The sequence below is a fragment of the Chanos chanos genome, chromosome 1 (assembly GCF_902362185.1).
Source record: "Chanos chanos chromosome 1, fChaCha1.1, whole genome shotgun sequence".
NCBI lineage: Eukaryota > Metazoa > Chordata > Actinopteri > Gonorynchiformes > Chanidae > Chanos > Chanos chanos.
Window position 1 is genome coordinate 28,901,032 of NC_044495.1, and position 25,094 is coordinate 28,926,125.

Sequence of the window (25,094 nt, forward strand, 5' to 3'; positions counted from 1 at the left end):
TAGAACATGACGTGTCTCACATGCAGCTCTGGGGGTATTGTTTTTGTCAGCTCTGATCAAATGGTCACAGACATGAGTGAATGACCTTTCTGCAACCTTTCACCAGGGTCTGACAGTGTTCCCAGTGGGTGGTGGGTGTCCACTACCACTGCTATGGGAACTTGGCTCTTTCCTGTTTCTGTGATGGTCAGAGCGTCGTCATCAACAAGGAGATAATTCATTCTCTATTTTTTTCTCTCTTCCTCTCTTTGTCGACCCCTTCAAACTGTTCTAATGCATTTTATTCCACTTTTGGAGGACTTTGGCGAGTGAATTCAGAAATGATACTGATACATCTACTGTTTCTTAGATGCAAAGTATTGAGACATTACTTTTGGAAAACAAACATCTTGACAAAAAGTAACACTGATGAGTTACTTTCATGTGCTTGGTCTGACCACTTCTCAGGTATTATGGTCATAAACTATCCATTAACTGTTGCAGTCACTGCTTCATCAATATCTGTCTGCAATGCATATATGCCTCTCCTTATCACAGAAATATAGTCCTACTTGAGTAAATGCTGACTTCAAATGAGATACGAAGTTCTCTTTCTCATATCCGCAAAGCAATTGGATTTGCTGACGTCCAAACAGTCTGGGAAGGTGAGAGAATAAGCCATTTGAATCATAAAAATTGAATTAGGCCAGTCTATGTGCCTTTGATGTATTGTGGTACTATTTCCTAATGGGAAAAGGATATGGTTAACTTCCAGTTCATTGCTGTATCAAACTCCCAGCAATCTGATAACTGAAAACCGAGGAACTGAGTTTCCCTTACCTTTGAGACCAGTTTTACATTTGCTAATGCATCAAAGGTCAACAGGGCCAAGAGGAAACACATGCAGTTTCTGTCCACCGTGACTCTGGAGTCCACCAAAATGAGAGTCAGCAAGCTTTCCCTTCCCTTATATGAGTCAGAACTGACATATCTGTTCTCCCATCTTTTCAAGACAACCATATCCCTTTCACTTACCATGTTTTACAGACGTGACTCCTAAGAAAGAGGGACTTTTAATGGATAGATAAAGATGGCCAGCAACCACAGGTAAAGATTAGGGTTGAGATTCTGCTTTACCAAAATGAAAGGAAAGACTTTAAGCCGATTCTCAAGTTCTCACTCTAAGTGGAGCTTGCAGATAGGGGATAATCTTAATGAGTCCTGTTAAAAAGAGTCCAGACTGTTTTGCAAGAGCCAACACTCTAATCAACTCTCTGGCTCTCACCCACCATTTCAGGGTGAAGCTAGCCTACCAAACTCTTTCCTCAAGAGCCAAGAGCCAACTGACTGACTGACTGAAGGAAGGAAGAGGAATAATGACAGGTGACACACAGTGACACAGTCTCCCCTAGAGCAGGCCTTGACTAGATCGATGAGGTGGTGGCAGCGTCAACAGGCCAGAGGGTGTGGTCATCAATCACCCACTATGAGCCTCTGGCCCTGTCTAACTGTCCACTCTCTGGAGGAGGACGAGGGCAAGTCATCTTGTCTATTACTCTTGGCAGATGTGCCACAGGGTACGAGCTTTGACGGATGACTGGCATGAAAGAAGTGGATAAAAGAGAGAAGAAGGGGAGAGAAAAGAAGGGAAAGAGCTTTTCTGATCAAGTAAGAAATGAATGTTAATCTTAGCTCCATGTAGGAGGGAGGAACAGATCCGTTTGAGGATGATCACAAACAAACAAAAGTAAGGAAGATGCAGAACCTACTGTCACTCTGACACCCTTTGACCACCCGCTGCCCATGCAACCTTGGCACTGTGCCCTGCCCTGTCTGTCATCCTCCACTCCACCCTTTCTGTCACTTCATAACCCCACAGATCCCAGTGTGCCTCTTTCTGACAGATGCCTCACACCACAGTCTAAATGCGGAAAGGGGATAATAAACACCTAGCTCTTATGACCCTTACACTGAATCCCTCCAACAAAATAATACCTTCACTGGGTTCAGTATTTATAGTGACATTGTGGCACCACCTAGTGGCAAATAAGGGCACCTACGTGTACAACCCAAGCCCAAGACACTGAAGACTGATTGTAACTCATTGTAGAAGCTTTGGTGACACGACACACAGAAAGCTCATGACACACAGTAGTGGAATGGCCATGTTCATGGCCACCTGGTGATCCCCCCCCCCCCCCCTCCAAGGCACGATATGTATTATTGTAGTAGATATCTCTCCATTGAATCCACTGTTGAAAAACTTATCATAGCACACACACCCACAACCTCAGTTTTACATTATTAACAATGTAACTTTTTAGATATTATTTTTTAGCCACAACTTTAGATGTTGCTCACTTGAAATACATGTGGCAGTGCATATGTAAAAATGCATCTGAGGATAGTATCAAAGAAAGCCTCATATGGCAGAGGGAAAGGTGAGTGAGTGGAGTGTTGTGGTGGAAAGATGAACAGAAAGAGTGTCAGTAAAATATCCTCATCAACAACAATGCAGCACAACAGCTGCAGTCACTAAGTATGTGATCTTGCGTCACAGCAGGCCGCTAGCACCCAGTTCCAGTGTTCACGCTGAACCCTATGCCTTATAACCAAATGTTTTCCTGTGCAGCACACTGTCAGCATTGCACAACTGGTTTGACTTCATTCTATTCAAACATTTCTCTCTCCACATCATAAGGGATTACGCATTATAACAAAAAGCGCATGAATTGTCTTGTTTAACTGCATGGGCAAAAGTAATGGATTTGTGAACTGCAGTGGAAAACATGGCGCTAAACAGGAAAACAATAAATAAAGGTAAGGACGGTTAAAACATACGTTTATAATCTTTTATGTTAACTATTGGGCACAACAGCACAGGACATGAATGGGCAAGCAGACACCAGGCACTCTATGCACATAAATTCGGAAATTTAATCTTGATTTTTTTAGTCTGATGAACATGTCAGTTTAGGTACGTACCCCGTAACGATCATGAAACTCTTTCAAGCCAATGTGATCCTGTATCGCAAGGCAACCGCCCCGTCACTCAAAATGGGCAGTAAACCTGTTATTACAACTTTAACGAGTTGTGCATTTGCATTTTGTTGATTTGCTTTTTAAAATAAGTTTTCTTCGACGTTCCTCGTAAGAATGCTCACACCTGTCTATTGCGGATCCTTTTAAAGCTCGTCAGTGGGAATGGGATCTCACTGGACCGTCGCCACAAAGGACGCTCTAATCGCACGACTGATACAGCTCGCACGAATTTTTGCTAGTTAGCAGGATTATTTGTAAGCAACAACAAAATACTGCTCTGCTTACTTACTTTCAGTCTTACTCTTTCAATTGGTTAAATAAACTCATTGTTCTGATAGTGCTTCATGCATTTAAGGTGAATAATAAAATTACTCAGTTGCGATGCAGATTTCACATTGCAGACCAGATGGTCAAAAATTACCCGTGATACTCAGAGGCAGCTATCCTCTCACACGCCTTGCTACACCGTTGTGGTTCTGTTACAAAATAAAAAACTGTTTGAATCACCCGAATTGATCTTTGTCTCGTCTGACCGTGTGTTACATCATAGCAGCCTATCTATTTTGTCCAATGTATCATCTACAGTACGTGAGCTTGTGAGCATCACCTATTGCCACATATCATGCCATTAATATTCTATATTCTTGGGACTTCTTGGGATATTCTATACCGTTAGATTTTAAGAACATGACCTTAAGTGTAAAATGAAGCCTAGTTGAGGACCGAGAATACAGAGACAAAGGGCGCAAGTTGTTATCGGGCACCTAACACCGCCTTGATGTGATCAAAATAGGTTACCTACGAAATTCGCCCGACACAGGCAGTTCAGAAACACTTAGGTCAGGCAGGTTGGAGGCGAGCTCAATAGTTTGTAGGTAGATTTAACAGCCTTCCCAATCTCACTGAGGTTAACAAATACCACATAATCCCAAATTTTACTACAGGACAAGGTTCTCTCACAGCTGACCCCATGTGTGGATTTGTCAGACAAGGAGTAATCTGAAAAATCAGACTACATTTCGTTCCCAATTAACGCAAAATAAATGTTCACTCATTTTAAATGTAGTAATTGTAGTTTAACGATAGATGCTGTACACGACAGGTCTGCAAGAGGGTTCACTAAGCTAATGCTGATACGGGTACATTACCAGTATACGCACGCTCAAGATACATTTAACGACTACAAATGAATAAATAAGCTTCCTCACTTATTCGAAACACCTGCTGATATTCGATTATTCATATTGGTTTCATAAAACAACCCTCGAGTGAGTTTTTATACCAATGCATAATTTTAAAAATTCGTTAAGAAAACCTGCCTCAACAACACTGCCCAGATCTTACTAACAATCATGCACCTCGTTATTATGTGGGGACTACCTACAGTGAAAATTCAGGAGGAAATGAAGTCTGTCGCTGTTTGGGCATTTGACCTACCTTACTTTCTCTTCGTAAACCGTGGCTTACACAATTCAGCCGCATAGCTTTAGCAAGCCGTTGCGTCTCACTTCAAATACGCTGGAGCATCCAATACGGTTTAAATCCGAGACCATACAAGGCCAGAATCTCTACAATTAAAATCTAATGTCTCCCATGTATCACCACGTTTCATGAAACAATGACAAAAACAAACAAATTAATCATCGATTTACCTTCCCTTCCATCTTGTCATCCGTCCAAAGTTAGCACAAGTCTTGTGCGTATGCAAGCCTCGTTCTACCCAAGTGAACGAAAGCCATGTCGTTCAAATGGCCCCCTTTAAAACGCACTGGTGGTTAAAAATGTATTGTTTGATTAAAGACGAATGATACACCAATTTAACAATGTAAGTTTATTTACTCAGTAAATCATGATATTTACAAGCGTATTAAATGTTAGCAAGAGCACAGGGAAATGAAGCTTTCTTGTGATACATAGCAACATTCACACAAGAGTTGCACCCACACACACAGTTTGTTCAGAAAAACTTTCGTGAAGAGTGCATTCCCTTAATGTACAGGCATTAATGTCCATACAATAAAATAATTAATGGACCTCCATTAGATGTTGAGACAACAAAAGCGAAAAAGATTACCCAAACCCGCTCGCTCGGAGAACAATGTCTCATTCCCCAGACCGCTTTGCTCTGACAGTTCAGCTGAAGTCCAACACGGGGGACATTCGACCTGTAAAATTCTCTTACACACAGATGTATCTGAATAGACAAGGGCTTGTCATATCTGAGCATGCGCTATTTAAGGCATCTTTCGATATCTCAAAATAACAGGACGTGAACGTAAAAGTTCTTTTGTCTCAAACCAATCACAGTGAACAAAACTCTGAGTTTCGTAACCACATGCCACGTATACCTGTGGGTCAGGGGGTGACAATCCAATCCCGGAGGGCCGAGCACCTGCAGCTTTCCTTGTCGAGCAACTACATGTGGTCTCTGACTGGCGGAAGTGCACACACCTGTTTTCCAGGTAAAATTCAGCATGTAATTAAGAGGTGAACACAAAAAACAGCAGGACCGTGGCCCTGGACGACTGGATTTCGACACCCCTGCTGTAGGTGGACAGGTTTACCTGTTGTCCACAAGTCGCGGCCTGGGCGGAGCGAGAGACTCCGAAGGCAGCAACACTGCAGGGTGCAGTTGCGTGGTTCAAGAGCGCCCTCCCGTGTGCGAACAGAGTCGGTGCGTCACTGTGAGATAAGGAGAGCCAAAGGATGAAACAGCATTCACTGTTCAGAAAATAGAAGACAAACAAGCTAAGGGCTTACATTGTCTGTTCTTAAATAAAACCGCCAGTTTTTTTTACCAGTACAAACGTTTTCATATCATACAAATAAAAGACAATTAAGAACAAATTCAAAGTGGTTTAATAACTTTACGCACACATTTCTGACAGTGTTTCGCAAGTTTGTCCGATGACTGAAAGTTGAGAACACAAAGTCAGGTTTCGATCAACGTTATATCAGATCTCATTCATAAAGAACACGTTGTCAAAATCCCTCTGCTGAAAGTCGAGAGTCCTCTCATAATCCATATCAGTTGAAGCGAAAATTCTTGGGACTTCCTGGGATTCTTCGTAGCACTCGGTCGACGCCGGCGCGAAGTCAAATACATCTTTCTGTGCGCTGCATATTTTTGTCGAATCGTTCAGAAGATCTTGATACGCAATGTCCATTAAATACTGTGTCGTATTATTTGGTGCCATTGTCGCCGCTGAAGGCACCGTCTGGTCCGGATACTCCCATACTCTGTGGTAGGCCGCACGTAGGCCTAACAGTTGTTCCGACTTCCTCGGTTTAACTCGCATTTTGCGTTTCCTGTCACGCAGTGTTGTTAATTCACCAGGATATACTCGAGGAGAATTCTTATGCCGGGCTTTTGATCGTATTGCGTGATCTCTGTGAAAACTGCTTATTGTATTTTTCCACGATTTCTCCTTAGCAACCATCGCGTCGATGCACATCTCACTCACGCTGACAGTCAATTTACAATGTAAAGCAGAAAGCAGTCCCGAAAATGATGTTTTAGGTGATTCCGATTCAGAATTACAAGTACTTAACGATACAAAACTACTGAAACAGACTCTGGATATACACAAAACGCTTCTTCGTACTTAAGATACGACACCTCCTAACCATTCTCGTCGTAACCTGTCTGTAGGAGTAGTGAAAAGCACAAACGTTTGTCACACGTATCTAACAAAGCGGAAATGTGACGAACCACGATGTGTCGACAGTCATTGGTTCTCTCCCCCTTCCGTGTTGTCCTGTAAAGTGGGCACTCCAATATACTCTGCTCAACGCTTCCACCTAGTGTCTTGGATGTCACCAGTTAGCTTTCGCTGCGCTTACACACAAACGCGCAATGGTTTATGTCTATTGGTCTGAGGGACTCAGTTTAACTCTCCAGTTCTAAAAAAAGATGTCATTTACTCAGAGGTACATACATGCACGACATGTTTGTAGAACAAACGAGATAAATCTGTGCAGAAGGCGGAAGTGACGCTCGCCCATTTTCTCGAAGTGGGTTATTCTTCCTGAGGGATACTCTGCGCGAGAGTTAGCGACTTTAAATCGCAATGGATCATGCTTCGTATGTTGCACGAATGGTTTCGGATGAAGCAACAGATACAAATGATCGACCAGAATTTACATATAAGTGTAAGTCACAAGACCAAACACCATCCATTTTGTGTAGTATGTCTCAGTCTTGTTAAGTAATGCATCGGACCATCTCGGGTTCACTCATACGGTACTTACTTCACCAGCTACTAGTGTTATTTAGCACGGCAAGTGAAAACTCACACACAAAGAAATTAGCTAGACATTTCTGTTAAATCTAACCACGTTTTCATGTGTCTTTCAGTGTCTGAGGAAGAACTGGGCAAATTTGTGAGATTACGTGCCACCAACGCTGCACTCTTTACTGGGAGGAGAAACGCAGCGAAAATGGGATGGAGGCAAGGTTAATCTAAGAGTGTTTGTTCTGTTATTCCATTACGCCCCCGAACCCGACATTTACTGTACCATGCTGTTCCGTTTATTTATTTACTGTAAGAAGTCACTGAGTTACTCAGTTGGAATGATTAGCTTATATCATTAACAGCTCTAAAGTACGATCAGTTTTTAGTGTACTGAAGTTCCATTCATTTTTGCAGGGCCATTTTGAGAGAGATGGGTCTTCAGAAGAAGATGACAACAGTTCAGGCCAAAAAAAAATGGGAGAATCTCAAAAAGAAGTACAAGGTATGATTACTGTTAATCTGGAATGCAGTGAGAAAGCTGGCAGAGAAGTTGGCAATGTTTTACCTCTGTTGCCTTCTAGACTTTCCACTGCTCTACTGTTAACATGGTATCCTCTGTTATCCAGGAGCTGAAAAACCCACCCCCAGGCGCACAGGTTAACCCCACAAGCTGGCGTTGGTTCAAGCTTATGGATGACGCTGTAGAGGGGCGACTTGCTGAAAGTGACCTCAGTGTGTCCATGCTGTCGGTGCCTAACGACAGCAAGGTCCTCGTGGGCAAGAAGTCCAGAGAGAGGGGTCGCAGGCCTTGCAGTAGCGAGATTGAGCTTTTGATTGATGGTGAGGACACAGTGGACTCAGAGGATCCAGAGCAGGGTGAGCTGGAGATGGATGGAGACCAGGATGACATTGAGCAGGAGAGGGCTATGCTGGACGGGGAGAAGCTGGCCCTGGAGAATGAGAGGATGATTCTGGAGTGGGAAAGGATGGTGCTCTTCCGAGAGCAGGCGGGTGTAGAGAGGGAACGGGCTGCGTTGGACCGAGACTGGGCTTCGCTTAGGAGAGAGAAGGCGTCGGTGGAGCGAAAGAGGGCGGCCGTGGAACGGGACCGAGCGCAGCTGGAGAAAGAGAGGGTGGTAATGGAGAGAGAATGGGAGTGGCTGGAGCAAGACAGGACTGTGCTGAACAGGCAGAAGGGAGACGTGTCAGAAGACTGCCCCGAAACCTCAGAGGAGGCTGACAAAAGTACAGATTTGGACCTTGAACCTGCTGTCCTGGAGAGGAGACAGAAATTCCTCACCTTATTTGAGAAGTTGATAGAGAACTTCTGAAATATTAACATCTCCAGAAAAGATCACTTGCTGGTATTTTGAGTATGTAATTTGTGTTGCATTTTAAGTCCAGATCAGCATTGAATAACTCTTGCTTTCTCTTTGACAGCCTTTTGTAGCATGAACCCATTGAACTGTCTTTGAATGAAAGTATTTGACTGCAATGACTGGATTTCTGTCAGTCATGCTGACTGAATTAGACATTTAGTACAACTAGGGTAAAAATTTGCTTGATTTTTGACTTGACTGATTTTATAAAACAGTACTTTTGTACATGAACTTCCCTGCTTGGTCTTACACATCTCTGATCAGCTAGGCTATAAATGAAAACGTTAAGCCACCCCTGTTGTGGAGAGGTCATCAAAACAACTTTATTCAATTGTGGTATTTCCATACAAAGCACACAATAGAAGACTATTATATATCCCCACCAGTCCCAACCCCTTCAGTCATACAATAGCTTTTTTGTTCATGTATAGGCTATTGTGCATGGTCAAAAACACTTTGAAATGCCATATACCAAATATTTCAGTTCATGTAAAAAAGTTTTCAGAATATATAAATTTTTATATTACAGTACAGACTTTACAACAAAAATGCTTTGTGTTAGAATGCTTATATTTTATTGCATCTCATATTCAGTTTTACCTTTCAAAAAGTCAGTGAGTTCTGGCTTCAGTTAGTTTAGTAAAATGAACATTTTCCAAAAAAAAAGTAATAGAATTATTTGAACATTAATATTATTTAATAATTTTTTTCTTTACAAAACAAACATATTTAAACAATATTTTTGCTGGTCCTCATAGCCAGTCCTGAACATGAACATAAAATGCAATACACAAAAGATGTTTGTTTCTTTATCAATGACTCTTAAGGATAGATTGTGCTCATAGGCTCATAACATTTAATCTAGATTCATATCAAAGCAATCAACAGTTTCCACTTCAGTTATGATGTCCTTTGGCAAATGTGTGTGTCTTTGGACTGGACACACCCAGGCTTGTCCAGTTATGGTACTTACTCAGTTTGATGTGTTTATAAATGCGTGAGTGAAAGATCCAGTGATCTACTCAATTGTCTTTCTATGTGATTTATGTATGCAGTGTAGTGTTTGCTGCATGTGTAGCTGGAAATCCATTCCAGTAGAAGAAATAAACTCCAGTCTGCCAGCCAGTACTGTCTTTGTGTTTGTCTGTTGATACCAGCCCTTAGTAAAAGACACCTATTCATGTGTGAATCTTTACATGCATCCATGGTTAAAAAAAATGAAATAAAATAAAATAAAATAAAGAAAAAGTTGGGCAAGCACATGGGGGTTTTAATGTGTGTGTTTGTGGGTGTTTGTGTGTGTGTGTGTGTGTGTGTGCATGCTTAAATAAGAGCACCAACAGGAATACGAGGCAAACACACATAGGCCTGTGGGGTCCTGCTGAGGTTGATGGGGTTTCCATCCAGGCGGATGTCTTCCAGCCCATTGCGGATGTAGTTCATATCTTTCAGGTTGCAGAAAGTGTCCTCGTGTAGCATCTGAATGTTGTTATTCTAAGAGACAACACACAATTGTTTATGCGTTTGAAACACGCACCCAAACTCTTCATTTTTTAATTTACAACTTCACCCTACTGGAATCATATTGATCAGTTTTACCCAAGCACTAGCACTCCTGATGCAAATATTCAGTTAAGTGACATGTAACTAACTACATTAATGGAATTAAGCATGTCGATTTGTGCCCAAGACAGAATATGGACAGTGCTGTTTCAAAATGCTATGTTAGGATACATAACACTTGTGCTTTGGTCATTTAAAATTCACACTACATCAGACCTGTTTTTTAATCCAAGCAGATTAAAATAATGAGAGGAGAATTTCAGCATGATGTAAAAAGGGAGTGGATGAAATACAAAGTCATGAGACAGATAAAAAGGCCTATTCAGAGCAAATGAGTGACTCTGAATGTGCAGGGGACAGGAGGGAAGAGGAGGGAAGAGGAGGGAAGAGGAGGGTGGGCAGGTACCTGTAGATGCAAAGAGCGCAGGCTGTCAGGCAAAGGCACAGGGATGTAGTCGATGTTGTTGTCTGTCAGGTAGAGGTACAGCAAGCCCGTCATATCCTAAAAGACAGTAGCATTAGTAATTCACAGGTTACTGAATTGTTAGTTTTACCTCAATCACGTGTTTTTCCCCCTCTTACAGCACTTTTGTTTCTTCTCACAGAAGAATTCTCTCTTTCTCTTAAGTCTATGAGGAGAAATGAAGTCTGAACCATTTTACTGATTTTTATTCATGCCTCTCAGACAAACAAAGAAGCATTTAGGAAGGGAACAGTTTGATCCCTTAAAATGTCATTATTTCTGTTGTTCCCTGCTCCTTTCCTCAATATAAAATGTAAAAGTAAAGTCAACTAAAATCACAAGGCAACGTAGCTGACAGCTTTTTTGTGTACCTTTGGGCACACATGCTTACAGGTCCCCAAATGTTGAGTTAACTTAAGCAAGTTATGAAGTAAGTTGCCTTAACATGACACAACTTTTAATTATGTTTTGCCCCCCCCCCTCTCTCTCTCTCTCTCTCTCTCTCTCTCTCCCTCTCTCTCCCTCTCTCTTTCTCTAACCTTGAATGCTTCATTCTGTATGCCTTTGCTGCCCAGGTTGTTATGACTGGCATCAATGAGAGTCATGGTTGGAGGCAGAGGGGGCAGCTGTGCCACGCTGTTCTCCCGCACCACCAGTTCCTCGAGGGCAGGCAGCCCAAAGAGGGCGTCTTCATCAATGGACGAGATGGCATTACTTGTCAGGTCGATCCTCTTCAGCTTGTCTTTCAAAACAGAGACAGTATTAAATAGCAGTTTGTATTTATTGCATTTACATATACAGAAGATGAGTTATTTTCGTTCTAACACATGACTGATCTGTGCAAATACAGGGATATATACGTCAACCAGTGAGTGTTAGCCCAGAACAGAATTCAAGAGCACTGCTTTATCAGTCTGTTGATTTATTGATTTATTGACATAAGCTCTGAAACCACTGAAATCTTTTCACTTGGGAGCAGGGACTGATTAATGTAACCACTGTAGTCTATATATATAGAGTATGTGCATCACTGTGTTTTGTCCTCCCAAGCTATTTATCTACATCTGTGTATTCTGCTTCAGAGCAAAAGCAACCCCAGGAAAAAATGTGTACGTACTCAGATTAGCAAAGTCAGACTTGTTGATCTTGGTTATCTTGTTGTAGCGAGCGTAGAAGTGGGTGGTCTCTTTGGGTAGTGGTGGAACACTTTCCAGTTTAAGATCATCACAGTACACGGATCCACCCAGACAAGTGCACAGCAAACAGGTGGGCATTCCTTTACACAAACAGTTTATCAGTACACAGGTAGCAAAGGGGATGTTAGAGAAAACTGGTAAAATGCAAATAAAATTAAAAAACAACAACAACAACGACAACAAAAATCTGCAACTTAGTAAGACACGTGTGAGCAACATGTAGACAGTTATCTTTCCATAAGCAAGAATAATATACTGCTTTGAGTCATCGAGGACAAAAACACTTTGATGCTGTCATAAAAACTTTGAATTTCCAGCAAGTAGCACATAGACATGGTTCACCTTACAATTTGCTAGACATTTGACAGGTGAAGTGGTTTGATGAGTAAACTCCACAAATTACACAACGTTACATTTTAGAGTGGTTGATTTTGGAGAACCAGGCATAGATCAGACTGCATCTGTACTGACCTCGTGTATCAGGGTCAGGTTCAGGCAACCCTGAGCCCCCTGACCCAACAGCACCCCCAGTACCTTCCTGTGGGGTGGTATGGGTAGTCGGAAGTAGCTCCTCCTCTTGTTAGACACAACATTAGGTGTTAAGAGACAGATTAGTGTATGGATTGGACAAAGGGTGGACAGTCGTACAGCTCAGATAGTAAGTGCTGTTGATTATGAAAATGAGTAAAACAAATGAACATCAAGGCTGAGAATCAAAAAGTTAAGCAATATTAGCCAGTTAAAATGGGGATGAAATGGAAGCAGAACATATATATCATTTGATATACAAATAATACAGAATATCAAGCACAGTTTGATGTTAGTCACTCGCATTATCCCTGTCAGCTCTCAGTACTGTGTAATGTAAATGACCACAGACTAAAATCAGACTCAGCTGCACAACACAACTCTCTTAACAATAGATTCCTAGCTCAGGTCATTGCCATAGTAACAGCTGTAGTTTCAGTTATAAGGATGTATAGTTAATATATATTTCTGATAAGGTACTGACCTTCCGTTAGGTCAGGGACTAAAATAACCCCTGAGTCCCCTGATTCCCCAGATTCCCCCGACACCCCGGACTCCCCAGACTCCCCAGACTCCCCGGAGACCCCAGAGACCCCTGAGTCTCCAGAGGCCTCCTGGGGTGTCATGCCAGGCACCAGGGGCAGCTCCTCCTCTTGTTAGAGACAAGATGGGGAGGTAAGAGAAAGGTTAGAGTCCCAGGGCAGAGGACAGTTTGTGGTATGCGAGAAACTAACAGTGACCTGAAATTACCCATTACATATGCACATTTAACCAATAATAGTCAGTTAAATGAAGTGATGGCAGACTCAAAGTGAAATGGCTAAAGTCCCATTAACCAGAAGGATCCCTTCACCACTATGTGCCTCAAAACCACACGGCCCTTTATGGAAAGAAACCATATTCTACTCTTTACATAGGGAGCCCACTAAAGCCATTGGTACTGACCTTTGCCAGGGACCAATATTATCCCTGAACCTGAAAACCCAGAACCCCCCGAGGCTCCGGAACCAAGGTCGCCAGAAGCCCCAGAACCTGAAAGATCACCAGAAGCTCCAGAACCGAGAGGCTCCCCAGAACCAGAAACCAGAGGCTCTCCAGAACCGGAAACCAGAGCCTCTCCAGAACCTGAGCCTCCAGAACCCAGAGAGTCTCCAGAAGCTCCAGAAACTTCTCCAGAGCCCAGAGAATCTCCAGAGATGTGAAGGATGTCAACAGGCGCCAGAAGAAGCTCCTCCTCTTGTTAGAGACAAGATTAGGTGTTAAGAGACAGATTAGATCAGGATGGACAAATGATTGAGAAGAGACAATGAGTAATGACAGCATGATGATTGGTTACCAAAGAGCAGAGTTATGGCATGATTAAAACACATTTAACCAACTGTCATCAGTTAAATGGAAAAACAGCTCTGTCCATTGATGCAATGTTCAGTAAACGCTGGCTGAAACAGAAACCCTGGATGTATGCGTGTGGAGGGGTTCTCATGAAAGTTTTTTTTTTTTTTTTAATACAGACCTCCCTTAGCGTCAGGGCCCATCAGAACCCCTGACCCCCCTGAACCCTGAGAGATGAGCATTGGCCTAATGGGCTTCTCTGACTCTTCCTCCTCTTGTTCATCCTCTTCTTCCTCCAGTGAGGCAGCAGGCTCAGGATCACTGTCCTCATCTGGGGCCAGTGTGCCAATCTCTATCTGCAGGGACGAGGGTGAGCATCAGAACACTGCTATTCCACTGAAGTAACGCATAGAGATTGAAGAGAACTTTCCCCTAACACGTGGCCTCCTTTCTTTGTCTTCTCTCCTATCTGTCACCTTGTGAAGTGTCTGGGGGTGAGGAGCGAGGGGCAGGGATTGGGGTGAGGGGGAGAGGGGGTAGTAATGGCAGTGTGGTTAAAACTTGTCTGCCGTGGAGGATTGCTCACAGAGATTAAGGGAAGTTAGAGATGGAGTTTTGATGCTATCTTTTGTCCTTCTCAACTCGTCTTCCACACGATTACAACCCAGTTCACATGTCTAATGACTGCTGGAGCCAGAATAGGGTGTGGAGAAGTGCAAATCAGTTGGAATGACTGCAAATGAACACCACCATCAGCCTCATCCAGATCACCAAAGCAACGACTCACATCTGCTGACTGGTGAGAATGGTGGGACATTAGCAGTACAGTTGCACTGAGTTTCAGTGATAAGGCTTTCACTTTTCGAAAAATCTATGCATAATTCAAGAGTCATCTACATGTATTGAAATGATTCTAAAGAAACCATTGTTTAATGTGAAAATGGCAGCCTTACAACTTTTGATAAACTGAGGGATTGGTCCAAGGAGGGAAATTATAGCCAGAATAACATGAAGCACTGGGTTCAAAGGCTGATTGTTTAGGAGATATGATAAATGATGGCAAATTATGCCTGTAAACATAACCAATTGAGAAGAACATCATTATTAACTAAATTAAGAAGAAGTCTGAATTTGATGTGCTTTAAGTGTATATATTGAGCCTGAAAAATTCTTCAGCACAATAGATATTTTACCAGTTTGTTAGAATAATATTAAAGTTAACATAATAAAAATGAAAATAGCATTAAAACCAATACAATAATTAAATAAACAATAAATAAAATAATCAAACAGAGAATGTTGTTCTGAAATTTCTCTCTAAAGTGCAAACTAAGTGCAATCTGCAGTTTCTAGTCAGACCAGAGAGGGGCACTAAAGTAACATTCAAAATACTGGTGGCTACACACACTCTGCCATAGTCATAAGGTTCTTCCCATCCCCAGGACTGCATGGTCCTTGTGGAACCAAGAACTACATGGTAGCAAAAGATCTGTATTGTATTGTACAGTTTTCCATTATGAAACAGAAGAAGCTGATGCATATTTTTTCCAAGTTAATGAGGACTATAACGAACTAGCAAACCTCAAAGAGCATGTGGTGAAAATTAGCATGATCTTGTATCCATCAGTTTAAGTAAGACTTGTGCCATAAAAACAATGGCTAAGGTAAAACATCAGTTATGTAACACTAATTTTAGAAGATGAATTGCAATGTGTAAGAGTTTTCAGAGAATGAACAAGGTTGTGAGACAACAAGGAAGGCTTTTGAGCAGTCTCTGCACACTGTACGCTTGCCGAAAGTACAACCCCACCACCACTCCTCTGACCACAACCCCCACACCCCTCCAAAAAGCAAACAAATCAACCCTGGGGAAACTAGAAGTGAAACTTGGCTAAAATAATCTAAGGGATAACACATAAACTCAAGAGTACAAGAAATGAACTTAATGAACAGATATAACAGGACAGATTTGAAATAATGATAACAGATAGAAACATGAGTAATAATGTGATGAAGACCACTGTATACCTCTAAAATCACCACATTCAGCAAAGTAGCATATGGACAAACCCAAAGCACAGGACATATTCTATTTCTCAATAGAGAGGACAGTGATTGTTCTATCCTGTTTAAGTGGCATAATAGCATTCACAGAAGTCTAGGCAGAATTCATACGAATGTGAGAATGAACAGGTATGACTGTTTATCCATATCAGTGAGGTGATTCTGTTCTTTTGTAAATATTTTGGTATGCGCATTATGCACATGCAACTGGGGTACTGTTGTTCTTGTGTAAGGGGTTTTTGTGTACACTAATGCTTTTATACCATTTGTGTGAGTGTCCTCTGAGAAGCACTGGTTGGGCTGCTTATGCCTTATGAGTGTATTTCTATTCCTGAAGGAAGGACTGATCACGAGATCAGGTTTTATCCAAAGTCAACAGGATCTAGTGTTCTAACTCTCTGAAAGAGAAAGAGAGAGAGAGGGAAAGAGCGAAAGTGCCAAGACACACTTTGTCAAACTGAGGAAGCAGTTAACATGATGGAACCAAAATAAGTACGAAGTCAAAGTTTAATCACTTTTTAACTTTGACATCATTAACACTAAAGCAAAGTTTTTGATCTGCTCTAGCAATTTCTGGCTACTTGAGGCACAGATAGGCTCATAATGGCTGTTCATGGGACAACTCACAAGGGAGGAGTTTCTTGTGCCTTCAAGTACAATCAGACACAAGATACAAATACTCTTATTCTCTTTCCAGGTAAAACTGTAGTGATCAGATAGCACAAGCATTCAAGTAACTTATCATTCATTAGTAAGCCCCTTTAGCAACTGAAAAATTCCACGCAACAATGAAACAGCTCTCCAAACACCATACACAGGCCTAAATGCAAGTGGATATGCATAAAGAATACACTCTGACTGGTATTTAGGTCTAGTAAAGATAATCACTCTTCTTGAAAAAAAAAATGTCCAGATTTGAATTCAAACACTTGGTCAGTTGAATTTTAGATAGCTGCTATGATTTTATGATTGTTATTGTTATCCTGACATTCCAAATATTGATGTGCTTCATGTTAATGTCTTGTTGTGTTGGAATATGTAAACAGCATGTACAGTGCCTTATATACTGATGGGTTATGCTAAAAAGTGTTTGATTGTGGGTTTCAGAGTAGAACATTCTCATAAGGATCAGTTTAAGACTTTGGCATCACTAAGCTCTGTTTGAAAATCCATTCCTGCTGTTCTGAGCTGTGCCAGTTGGACATTTGGCCCCATTTCTAGCACAAAAGAAAATAAACTGGAACCATTGCTGTATTGAAAAATAAAAGACAGCTTCAGTGTTCCATATCCAAACCCTACATTACAGACACATCACTCAGCAGCTTGGTTGGAACTGAAGGGTAGTTTTGGCTGAGTGAGAAGCTGCTGCTTCTCTCTCCTCCATTTCCCTTGTGTTGTTTAATCTTTTAAATAATTCTGTTTTACCATGTATCCACTGGGCATCTTCCACTGTGTCAGGAAGTTAGCAAGGTCACATCCAAAATTGCTCTCTAGGTCCTTTAGACAAGGAACAAATCGGGCAAATCAGGACTCTTCTTGTTTGTCCATTAAAACAGGTGTGTGCAGTCCTGGACCAAAGACACATAGTGGTTGGTAAGAATGAAAACCTGCAGAATTTCTGAGTTTTGGGGCTGGTGTTATGTTCTCATGCCTGAGTCCTGCTGGAAATCTTAGAATGCTGGACGGCCCAAGAATAGGGTAGAATTGTTAGTTCCCTATTCAGTTATTTCAGGTGTGATTAAATGGTGTAGGGGAAAGGGCTATGGATTTGCGATGGAATGGAACCAGGATTTTGTCTTCCTTGTTTCTATAGAATCCTTTTTTATAGCCAGTCATCAAAATAGTCGTCCATAAAAAGTCTGTGTAAAGCTGAATATATCTGACACTGTGTAAGACTATGTCAGCATAAACAGATGCTTAAAAAAAGCAAATGGCTGACTGGCGTTAGAAGTGTCTTCATGGCGGGCATTGTTTATAGTAGAATCCGTAATTCCTCTGCAGCCTAATGCCAGTGGAAAATTTAAAGGTGAGCTGCAAGTGCCTATAAAAATTTACGTATAAACAAGATATGTTCCATTGAGTTCACAGATATGGACCACTATATGATGTTAAACAAGAAAAGAAAAAAGAAAAACAAAAAACAAAAGTTGAACCAGTAAGCTTGAAAAGGCACCTGAAGCATGTAAAAAGAAAAATGGCTTGAGCTTTAAACAATTTTTCAGCAGTGAGAATGAGTGCACATTACATACAACTAAGATAAGACTGCATCATCTCTTAAAGGTTTTACAGACAACAGGAAAATGGTCATTAACCAATTTCAGTTACTGGTTGTTTAATGAACACTAGATAGTTTTGACTTATTAACAGTAATTTTAGCAAATAGCTCACCTCAAAATCATCATTTCACATTTTTAAAGAGCAAAACTTTTATCTCTAGCTTATACATTGACCATAAATGGCACAAAGTTAAGTAGTGGTGATTTATTCATACCCAAAGTAATAGAACAAATCTCACCCAACCATTTTAATCTATTTATGTTTCCCGGCCTTAAACAGAGCTCAGCATCCGTGTCAGTTGCCATGGTGTTGCTTTCCCCCGCCAATGAGGAAAGCAACACCATGGCAACTGAAAAACAACTTCAATAACTTTGAGTTAAGCTTAAAAATTTTCACCGTAAGGGAATAAAGTAATAGTGATATATATCCCATGCTCAGAGCTGGAATAATCAGTGAAAGTCAGCCTCTCACATACTTGATTATTTTTAATGGAATAGGTCATATTGTGGCAATAAAAGATGTCCATACAGTAGCATGTAGAACAGAGCAGATTTTCTATTAAACCAAGCCTCTAGTGACCATCAAGAATCATCTACAATGAATGAAGCAGCAAGAGGGGGAGACTTCTCTTTTGTGGAGCTATTTGAAAAAAACATGCATGTTATTCTGAGGTACCTAAATAAGATGCTAAATTAATACTTCTGACAAGTGCGTATGACATCAGTGTCGTTACTACACAATAATTTCCCAACACCTCAGTAGTTGTTGAATCCCATAAAAGGATCCTGTCTCTGGTTGTCCCAGAGCTGTGGACAGTTTAAGGCCCTCTGTTCCCAGACACACCTGTTTTTTAAGTGTGCAGATGTGTTTCAGTGGAAAGATGCCTAAAACATACAACACTGTCAGTCTCTGGGTACAGGATTGGAAAAACTGTCATAAAAAATGGAAACCGAGTAAAGCGGGATCATGTTGTCTCACAATGACTGACTGTACCCTATTACTGTGCATCCCGATGTTTTATGTCTTCTATGACCCAGAACGAATCTGAAAACAGTCAATTATCTCACCTGAGGCTCGTCAATGGTCAGTCCATCGTAATAATCATAGTCTTCCCGGTTTTTCAAATTCAAGTCTTCGATGTCCACATCATAGTTGTTGCTGTCATACGTGTCCAACTCCACTTGCCGCCCAAATCTACGGGGAGAAGCCACCACCATCTCAAGGACCAGGAGTCCCAACACAAACCTGGCCAACATTATCATTCTCCACCTTATAGAAAGATAGGTAGATAGAGGGAGAGAGAGAGAGAGTTCCTGGTTAAAATAATTGTCTGTATACATCTAATTTGGGACTCTTTGACTGAAGAAAAGACAAAAAGCAACTTTTTATTCTAGGCGATAAAACAAAAATAATGAAACAAATTCTTATTCAGCTTTGTTTTGCCTTATCGTATATGCATCCGTTTTATTCCAAGCACGGTAAAGAGACATTTCTAAGAACTCTGTGAACCTAAGGTCTAAGCTCAAGCCACATGCAACAGTGGCAAGGAAAAACAACCAAATGTCTGGCTGCTTTGCTTGGCCACAAAACAAGCCATCTCAAACAAAATTCTCTCAAAAATCATGGTTTTTGGCTCACCAAACACTTGCCACCTAGATATGTCATCCAAGAGGTCAAAGTTTTTTTTTTTTTAAAGTTCAATGCGTTCATACTTGGATAATTTTCACATACATTTAAATATAGAGATGAGACAATCAAACAAAGCAACCGCATGGAAATTCATACCCCTGGCCGTTCATTACCATATGCAAAATCAATTCATGTTCCATCACCGTATATGTTAACTGACTGGTAAGCCACAGGAGAACGTTGCTACTGGTTGATTTTAGACATTTGGTCTGCAGAGCACACATTTCTGAGGTCAGAGACTCCAGATTTCATTAAAAAGGTGCAGACAGCCAGAGGAACTGAAATATGCAGCTGGCAACCCTCTGCTGGCTGAAACGTTCTCATGGTAGCTAGGACAGCTCCAGTAGAGATGGCAGCCATCTTACATCAACTCAATGACTGCCTTGTTGTGTCATAGTTGAGAGGTCGGTGTGAAGGGCTAGACGCTAGATAAGGTTTTGCTTTTAATATGGAGATGACAGACATACCAAGAGTTTGGTCTCAGACTTGCTAAGCTAATGCAACATGAGTCGGTCTTGATTCACTAAAACTATCACAGCATACATTACTACTTCAGCAAAAAAGTTACAAGTAGCTGAGTTAGGAAATAGCACTGCTCCAAATATTTAAATGTATAGTTATTAGTGTTTGTGTTTACAAAAAAATCAAGAAATTGTTCTTAACTATCTCTTCTTGCACGCAGTCTAATCTCCAGACATAACAGATGGCAAACAAAATTCAAAATTTTTAATACACCAAAGTCAACTGTCATCATTCTTGGAAATCGCACACCTGTCACAAAGCCCTCCCTCTCAATTCAGTTCAGTTTAGCCATGCAGAACCTTCTACTGCCAAGTCAGTGCTCAGAGACAATACAATCTCAGATGAATTTGTCAGTAATTTTCTGGGTTGGTCAGGTGGGGTAATGTGAATGTAATTTAACCTTTCAGCAGTGATCACAGAGTGCAGAAGATAATATCGGTTGTTGTCTGTGGAGGGGCTTGGCTTTCCTCTAAAATCATCTTTGTTGACTCTAGTTTGCTGCAGAGTAGAGGGACAGAAAGGACATGGAGACAGTCCTGGCGCTAAGGGCAAGATGGAGCGACTGAACCAAGAGAGAGAGAGAAAGAGAAATAGAGGGAGAGGGAGAGGGAGAGGGAGAGGGAGAGAGAGTTTGAGTCACACTGACAGAGGCTCTTTATGACGCGGCCATCCCGGCCTGTCTCAGCACTCACGCTCGAAATTCCTCCGAGGTTTGTGGACAGGATGGCAGAAAGTTAAGACTGCAAGGAAAAGTTTCCCCCTCTCTCTCTCTCTCTCTCTCTCTCTCTCTCTCTCTCTCTCACACACACACACACACACACACACACACACGCATACTTATGTCCACATAAAAAATGATAAAATTATAGCATATGCTATTTTCAGGAGCACTCAAGAAACCACCATGGTTTCCACCTGGTTCAAGTTATAAATCATTTCTCTATAGATCTGGGGTGAAGAATCACTCCCAATCTTCCATTAACAGAATATAAATACAAATATAAACAGGTTGTATGATTATGATGCTGAGAGAGAATACTTCGTTAGATGACTATTGATGGGTCCATTGACAGAATACATATAGCTGGTTTGCATCTGAGGGAGAGCAGTGATTTTCTGTCAGGCAGTGCTCTCAGAGCTAAGAGCCTTGATGGTTTAAATGCAGCAATGAGAGCCTGAAAGAGGGACTATACTTAAGACAGAGCTCTGCTTATATACACTCCCATCAGACTGCACAGTGTGTGTGTGTGTGAATGTGTATGTGTATGAGAGAGAGCACTCTTATGTTTTACTTGGCTCTGGCTTGAGAATTCCAGATATTCATTGATTTTACTAGTTTCTGCTCAGTAGTGCCAATTCCAAAATATGCTTTTAAATGTCTGTTTTGTCTCAGTATATCCTAAAATAAATATGTTACATTTGTGTAACATTGAATAGGAAAAAGATATCTGACACACTTAATCTTTTATTCTCTTAAGGTGACAAGCCAAATTCTTAAATTAACACCCTCTGCTGAATGTGAACCTGGTACTGGCACATTACCCTGTTGGATGCAGCTCAGTAGTCTGATGGGAAAATCTGAATTTCAAACCAGTCCTAGCACAGCGTTCTTGTCACAATTTTCTATCAAAATTTATAATGATGTTGCCAGAAAATATACAAATTTTATGTCTCAGAGCTCCCGAACTGTCAAAATACACAGCAGGTCAAAACTAAGGCGTCACTAAAGTTAGAAAAGCAAATATTGTGACTGAAATTCACATTTACTAGAAATATCACCACTCAAACAGCACTCCTATGGTGTTCCATGGTTGCTGCCACAGCAAGAAGCTCAACAATGTCTAACTGCATTAAAACATTATACACTGAATGAAAAATATATACACTCTTAAACTTAAATCAGCAAATTTGTCCTGCAAAGATGAATAAAATATTTAGAAATAATAATTGCATAAAAGCGCTGCAGTAAAAAACCTGTGCACATCATTCACGTAGCTTAGCTTGTACATGTACAACTGCCTGAGAATTAAAGCCCAGCTGAAGCATGAAGGAGGCTTACAGCCCTTACCTCTCTCTCTGCTTTCCCAAATGGTCCCGGCCGCCGGGACAAAGATGCTCTGCACTGGGAGGCCTGGCTAATGATTACAGGTTGCTCAGGACTTGTGTGTGTGCGTGTGCGTGTGCGTGTGTGTGTCTGTGTGCGTGTGTGTGTGTATGTATGTACGTGTGTATGTCTGTGTGTGTGTATATGTGTGTGTGTTTTAGTGTGTGTATGGTGTGTGTATGTCCACACCAAGACCCGTGTGCCTTACCTGCTATGGGTGTGTGGGTGTGTGTATGTGAAGGTAGGCACAGAGTGAGACCGAGGAGAGGGAAGAGATTGCTTTTGGTCACTTCAGCAAAGAGCACCCAACCCACTGCAGAAGACCTCATTAAAACACACGCACGCACGCATGCAAACCCGCGCGCGCACACACACACACACACACACTCACACACAGACACACACACAGGCACGCACAAAAAGAACCTGTTGCTGAAACACAATACACACAGAGACAGCACGTCTCCCCCAGAAACACCGGAACACCTTTTATCCCTTACAACAGCTCCTTTTATTTCTCTTTTCTTCTTCTCCTGAAGAAGCACAAAACTTAATCAAACTTAAGTCTGAAATATTTGTCTTCCTTTTCCTGAAGTGAAACTACAGCATGTGCTGCTTTCATGTCGGACTCTGCGGGGCCTCGCCACACAATGGTGCCTCTGTGAGGAGCCAGTGCAAAGAGGAAGTCTGAGAAAGGCCTCTCCTCTCTCACTCTCTTCAATGGAGAGCACTAACAGAATGCTAACCTTGAGGCTCCGTGGCTCAGAGAAGCAGCACACTGCGAAAAAACCACTAACTGCCAGGAAGTGTCTAACAAGTGCTCATGTGTCAGCTTCATCCCCAATTGTGTTTTTTTATTCCAGAGGCCCAACCAGCCTCTGTCTCTCTTTCCCTCTCTGTAATTAATCAACTTTCTGCTGAGTCTTATAAAATCTATTCCATGTACACCTGTTACATGCCCCATTTTCACCCTTTATGCATTCAGTGTACTTTTGAGTATTGTCCATGCGTGTCACTTTGTGCATGTTTACTGCAAAAAGATGATCTCTGTCTTCCTTAATATTAACATGGGCCTTGACATACACAAGTGAAATAAAAAATATTTAATCACAAGTAACAGCATTCGAATATTGCTGTTTCAAATATATCATGAGGTCCATAGTAAGGATGTACCTACATCTAAATATGTTATTCGGGAAAGCACAAATAATGAGATGAAAACTGATATTTTTCTACCCGAAGCTCGTTATTATTCGGGGAGTAAACGATTGACATGTCTGTGCGTCAGCCATTATGTTTCTTTCAGTCGATTCATATCATTGTGGATGGCCACGAGATAAAAATGCCCATTCGGTTTGCTACATAGGACTTTTGATTCCACTAACTAGTCGTTTCATTTACTACACATTATTGAAAAGTGATCGCTATATTCTGTTGTCTCCCCCACCGAGTCAGGTGCGGGAGCTAGCGAGACAAAAGCTTGGTGTAGCAGCTGGTTTACATCTACAAGCTGTGGTTTTTAGCTGTATATGTTAATTTCCTCCATTAAGAAAAAGACAGTCAAAAGTAGTTTCATTCACTACACATTACTGAAAAGTGGTCGCTATATTTTGTAATCGCCCCCACCGAGTCAACACCATTATTGTGGTAAAACGAAATGCAGAAACATTAACACGTCAAGAATCGCGAAGGCAGAATAATCGGAATTTAAGATTATTCCCTTCAACTCAAGGACATTTTAATAGATATGTGTACTGTAAATAGTTCCCATTTCCGATGCAAGACAGAATCTTTCGATTTATAAACATTTTTTTCAGTTTCTGATTGTCCAAAGTCCCCCAGTCAAAGGGGGGTGGGGGTGGGGGTACTGGAGTTCAGACAGTTCATAAAACTTAATTTAATTAAAAATAAAAATAAGAGAGAGAGAGAGAGAGAGAGAGAAAGAAAAGTACAGTATGAGCATGTGGAAATGTATTTCATAATTCATTTTATGTCAATATTAAATCATTATGATGCTTTGAGGGCACAAAAATTGCATTGCCAATGAGTGACTGGTCATAAAATACAACATTTGCCCATTTAACGGGACTCCCTCTTTAAACCACGCCCATTTACAGTCTACTATCAGAATACAGACACAGAGACAGATAATTTTGTTGGTTGAACAGATACAGATACAGATAATGATGTCCTCTAGTCCAAAGCATCAGAGACATTAAGAGAAGACTCATCTGATATCTGCTGTGATCATCTGGTACTGAACACTTACTCCTAGACCACCACTTTTTTGCTATGATTCATGACACATTAAAGACTAGATTCAAATGAACTGTAGAATGCAAATAACCAAATGTTACCATTCTCAGTTAGAGCTGGAAAGCAAAAGATGCATGCCAATCACACCAGTTCTGCTCACAACAACAAATAAAAAACAGTTTACATCGATTGGCATTATTCTTTACCTTATAAATTCAAGAAAAAAATTTTAAGTTCTGCAGGCCATGATAAATGATCTGAAGACCCATTTTCCAAATGTACCCTCAGATTTACAGCAGCCGCTGATCCATCTCCATTTCAAACTTCAAACAGCATTCTAAAGTTGGTGGTGTTCCATGCAACCTAAACCACAGAAAAAAGAGATGAAGAACCAGGTGGGTGAGCAAGAGCGATCCATCAGACTTGACGTGAAATATTTCCAGCCCTGGCTTTGGCCAAATTATC

General features: G+C 41.2%; 2 protein-coding genes and 1 long non-coding RNA gene across 4 annotated transcripts; 1 reads left to right on the top strand and 2 right to left on the bottom strand.

Annotated features, from left to right (window-relative positions):
- Positions 1–4,686: 4,686 nt before the first annotated feature.
- Positions 4,687–6,680, bottom strand: LOC115815560 (uncharacterized). Of its 2 annotated transcripts, XR_004025394.1 has the most exons (4): positions 5,897–6,680; positions 5,586–5,703; positions 5,096–5,472; positions 4,687–4,789 (listed from the first exon to the last, which is right to left on the bottom strand). It is a non-coding gene; the product is annotated as an uncharacterized LOC115815560 (long non-coding RNA). The 2 variants fall into 2 exon arrangements; XR_004025393.1 differs by lacking the exon at positions 4,687–4,789 and having other exon boundaries at positions 4,838–5,472.
- Positions 6,681–7,056: 376 nt separating this feature from the next.
- On the top strand, positions 7,057–8,587 carry LOC115825208 (caldesmon). Its single transcript, XM_030789032.1, has 4 exons — positions 7,057–7,173; positions 7,379–7,472; positions 7,671–7,758; positions 7,883–8,587. The coding sequence occupies exons 1-4, from the start codon at positions 7,092–7,094 to the stop codon at positions 8,585–8,587; spliced, it is 969 nt and encodes a 322-aa protein (XP_030644892.1). The 5' UTR covers positions 7,057–7,091.
- A 1,371-nt stretch (positions 8,588–9,958) lies between these two features.
- On the bottom strand, positions 9,959–19,320 carry epyc (epiphycan). The gene is made up of 6 exons (XM_030784824.1): positions 19,126–19,320; positions 13,899–14,073; positions 11,779–11,937; positions 11,201–11,403; positions 10,605–10,700; positions 9,959–10,129 (listed from the first exon to the last, which is right to left on the bottom strand). The coding sequence occupies exons 1-6, from the start codon at positions 19,318–19,320 to the stop codon at positions 9,959–9,961; spliced, it is 999 nt and encodes a 332-aa protein (XP_030640684.1).
- Positions 19,321–25,094: the final 5,774 nt, after the last annotated feature.